Source organism: Gastrolobium bilobum, unplaced genomic scaffold, assembly GCF_033153095.1.
Source record: "Gastrolobium bilobum isolate Gb01-03AN ecotype WA unplaced genomic scaffold, APGP_CSIRO_Gbil_v1 utg6021, whole genome shotgun sequence".
In the NCBI taxonomy this organism is placed as follows: domain Eukaryota; kingdom Viridiplantae; phylum Streptophyta; class Magnoliopsida; order Fabales; family Fabaceae; genus Gastrolobium; species Gastrolobium bilobum.
The window spans coordinates 2832-7385 of record NW_026899147.1 but is presented as its reverse complement, the minus strand read 5'-3'; the positions used below and the strand labels follow the sequence as shown (position 1 = coordinate 7385).

The 4554-nt window shown below is 34.4% G+C and overlaps 1 protein-coding gene across 1 annotated transcript; it reads right to left on the bottom strand.

Annotated features, from left to right (window-relative positions):
- Positions 1–1472: 1472 nt before the first annotated feature.
- On the bottom strand, positions 1473–2372 carry LOC133287641 (protein FAR1-RELATED SEQUENCE 5-like). The gene is made up of 2 exons (XM_061485292.1): positions 2283–2372; positions 1473–2180 (listed from the first exon to the last, which is right to left on the bottom strand). Exons 1-2 carry the CDS (start codon positions 2370–2372, stop codon positions 1473–1475), a joined length of 798 nt encoding a protein of 265 aa, XP_061341276.1.
- Between the last annotated feature and the right edge of the window lie 2182 nt (positions 2373–4554).

The window sequence follows — 4554 nt, the reverse complement described above, 5'->3', positions numbered from 1 at the left end:
TACGTGAAGCAACCCTTGGACGCCCCTTAGTTTTGACTAGTAGAGTAGGATCACGCACATCATTAATGTGTGAAACTTGTGTAACATTATCGTTGTAGAAACCATTTCATCTTCAGATGCCTTTTTCTTTCTTTCCAATTATAGTTGTAGAAATTCAGAAATCATAGCATCAAGCCTTCTAACCTCAGAAATAGAATCTCTTGCTTTAGAAACAGCCATAGTGAATTTAGATTGAACCAACCACAAAGACAATGCACTGACTTCATTAGTAGTTGTTTCAACATGAATGCCTGCAAATTCTCCAACCCTATAACTTGCATCCATTGTCCACCTAGACAAAATATATTTTTCAGGATGTATAGAGTATGTCTACACAAAATCCCCATAGTTTCAAATTTTGCACAAGAACAATGAGCTGTGAATGTTTCTTCCAAATGGTAGTCGACAATTGCCCACCATTTTTTATCAACTTCACGAGATCCCACCCGGTACTTGGTACATTTATTGTCCGTTGAAATCTTTTCATGAAAATAATCACCAATGGCAACCTTCCACTCCTTTTTGAAGATCTCAAACATTTTTCTTGTGTAGCGTTCTCCGGCTGTTGCTTCGATTGGGTGAGCAGTCTCCAAAATTGCCTTCGTATTTCTTGTTTTGAAATCTTCATCTTCTTCTGCATCCCTCCTAGACTTGATTGCTTTGTCATATTGGATGACAAAGTCATTTAACATTGTGTTAGAGTTGACATATCCATCAAAAAATGAATTGATGCTCTCACTTCGACCACTTGTGGTCATTCCGGCAAAAAATGTATCTTTCAAGTATGCCTTTGCCCAATGATGACGTGAAGTATACATGTTAGCCAATCAACTACCTGCTCTAATATCATATTTATTCTTTAATGCTTCCCACTTGCCTTCAAACTCATCGATGTTTTGACTTTTATACCACTCACGGAAGTCAAAATCAAAACTATCTTTAAATTGTGCGCGAAGTGCTTGACTATGCTCCATAACATGTTTTTTCAGGTGCCATGCACAAAAACGATGTCGAGCTCCTGGAAATATCTTAGCAATTGATTTTCCCATAGCTTTGTCTTGATCAGTTATAATAGCAACCGGAGACCTATCAAACATACATGTTCGAAATTGTTCAAACAACCAAGTAAAGGTTGCTTCTGTTTCATCTTCTAACAAGGCAGCATCAAATAAAATTGATTGCCCATGGTGATTAACACCCACGAAAGGGGCAAAAGGAAACTTGAACTTGTTTGTTCTGTATGTCACATCAAAGACAAGGACTTCACCAAATTGGGCATATGCAACTCTTGACCTACCATCCGCCCAGAAGACACTTCTTAATGTACCATATTCCGCTAGGTGCATATCAAAATAAAAATCTCTATCAACAACAGACTTCCTTTGAAAGTGTTTGACAATGCCTTGGCATTCTCGGCCTACATTACTATGTCTCTAGCTTGATATAATAGTGCTAATTTGAATTGGAGTAATATTAACATCTTCGTTCATAGCGTTAACCACCTTTGAGATTTTTGAAGATGTTAAACCCTCCTGATAAAGCTTAGAAACCATCGACTTAGTAATGCCTGAGCGTCGTAAATCATTATGAGAAAAAAACTTCTTCACCTTTGTAGGAGTGTTAATCAATGGATGGTTGTGTGTATCATTGAATTTTTCCACAACCCATGATCCATCAACCAACTTTATTTGTAAAATCGCTGAACAATCAGTCCTTGTTTCCCTTCGCCTTTTGACATTGTCAACATCAACTCTTTTATCATGAAGTCGTTTCACACCTTGCTTTGCATATACATAATTCCACCTAAATGGCTGTTGTGTTTTTGTACTCCTATTACACCAGTGCTTACGTATTCCAAATCCTTTACTTTCTGCATAATCATTATAAAAGTCATAAGCTTTTTCTATTGTCTTAAAGACTCTACCCAAAATAGGGGTATCCATGAAGCTCATATCATCAGCTCCCACAATTTCATGCACGTTATCTTCCCTACAATCACCATCTTCGTCTTCCATAGTTTCACACTTATTATATTCTCCAAAATCATCATTGTCTTTCTCCAAATCAACAACCTTATCACAATATATTAAACTCTCACTCATGTCAATGTCTTCAATAGTTGTTATCTGTGAGTGATCCGTCTTGAATATATGAAAAAATTTGAACAATAGTTAGTCCTATACTCCAACATAGGCATACTGCATGTCATGTATAGTGAATTCAAATAATAGTTAATCATTTACCTGACCATCAAAACGTGCAACCAAAACAGTAGATGATCCTGGAGATTGTGTCTCAACAACACTTTTGGCGAGATTATCACACTTTTCCATGAGTTCCCTTGTATAAGTCTAGATTACAACCTGCATATATAAAATTATTTTTCTGAACCAGAGGTGTTAGCATAGAAAAGAATTCAACAAAATTTTTAGGCTACATTTAAATACAGAACAGGATACTTGTAGCACCACAACAATGCTCCATCTTGGTTTATCTATAAAAGGATAAACAGGATGCCAATTGTTTTTTTCTAGTCTACATTCAATCTCTCTCTATGAGTGAGATATGAACCTCAATAAAAAGTTTTGGTTCTTAAATTTTCTGAAAGGGTGATACCACTTAATCCTATTGTCTAGTTTAACAGAGATAAGAACATAAGACTAGAGCCGCAGAGGATCTCTAATAATGTGCAGCACAAATCAAACAAAGATTTAAATAAAATTTCGTTTTAGAAAGGCATTTATACTTTTTTATTTTAAATAAAAGTAATTGATTTCATATAAATTAATTATACATTGCACCATTCAAGCTTCTATTCAGTCACTCAAAATGAATATAAGTAGACATAAGTTCAAGGCAGATCCAAAGTTGATATATGAAAATCTTAACTCTACTTACAAGTTACAACTTTCAAGTAATGATATATTCTGCACAAGATAATGTAACAGTATTATTTAAACTTACACAGAGGAGCATTAACATGGTCAATAGAGGCACAACATTAACAAAGATATTATTTTTTATCAAAAAATTAAAACAAACACTTTACCCAGAAGGCACAGCAATAAAAAGTTTGAAATTCATTCATGAATTAAAGAAAAAATATCAATATGGTAGCATATTTTATTGTTAAGCCAGCAGTTCTTGAAAATAAAAACCAAACAGCCCCTTAAACACTATTAAGCCACAATACTAAGAGAAAGAGTACAACTTTATACCATATGATTCTTCCAATTTTCGTATGAATGCCAATTGAGAGAGAGCACCTGTAATTCCAAAACAGAGAAGAATCCATTGGATAATTATATAATGAAAAACTTTGCTGGTATTGCTTCCTGTTAATAATTTAAACAATAATAACATTTTATTATTGACATAATTCTAGTAGTGCAATAAGCCAATACAGGAATGTAGAAGAAATAAATCCACCAATTTGCAAAAAAATTATTCAAAAACAAGAATTATCTCTAAATTGCACGCAACAGAGTCTATAGATTTTTCAGAAAAGAGTGGGGGGGGAGTTGCCAACACCTAAAAATAAATTTAGGGCACTGAAGAAATAAATTTAGGGCACTGAAGAACTGTAACAGAATGGGATTAAAAAATTTCTACCTACAGGTGGTGGAGCATAGGCGCACCAGAAAATGGTGGAGGGAGAGTAAACGCCCAAAAAGGAAGAGGGGAAGGGCTACCGGTGATGAAGGAAAACCACCGACGAAGGAGAAGAACTCAAGTTGCAAAGGAGAAGAGGAAAAACGATCTGTTCTGTCATTGAAGACGTTGAATTCCAGAAAACAAAGTTTTTTTTTTTTAAAGTTTTAGACCAAAACGACGTAGTTTTACTTAGCTGTAGCGAAGCTTATCTACAGCAGCTGTAGAAATGATTTCCCCATATATATATATATATATATATATATATATATATATATATATATATATGCTTTAATGTTTCTACAATAAATGTAGATAAGTTATCCATATTCACTCTCAAAACGACGTCATTTAGAGTTAAAATATTAAAAAATTATAATGAAAAAGGCTATTATGACCCTAAAATAAATTATTACAAAAATACCTTGATTTCTGTCTCATAACAAGATCGTTTTGAGCTCAATAAAGATAACTTATTTAAATTGATTGTAGAAAAATGAACTTATATATATTAGGGCTGGCAATATGGGCCAGCCCGCCCCGGCCCGCCGCTAGCCCGCCCAAAATGGGCTGGCCCGCCCCGGCCCGTTTTGACAAAATGGGTTGAATTGAGTAACCCGGCCCGTTTTATGAGTGGGCTGGCGGGCTACGGGCCAGCCCGCCTAAAATAAAAAAATAAAATACAAAAAATTAAATTCTGCATAAAATCACATAAAAAAATCTGCATAAAAGCATACAAAAATCTGTATAAAATCCTAATGTGCTTATGAAACCAAGAAGATCAGTGTTTAATAATCTGCATATAAATATGCATCTTTCAATCCAAAAATAATAATAAAAAAATAAAATCATATCATGATAAAA

Bases quoted from the DNA above. Each gene is read 5' to 3' on its own strand.
- LOC133287641 (XM_061485292.1), bottom strand. From the start codon at position 2,372: ATGGAAAAGTGTGATAATCTCGCCAAAAGTGTTGTTGAGACACAATCT. The intron at 2,181-2,282 runs GTAAATGATTAA...CATATATTCAAG, and splicing joins TTGCACGTTTTGATGGTCAG to ACGGATCACTCACAGATAAC.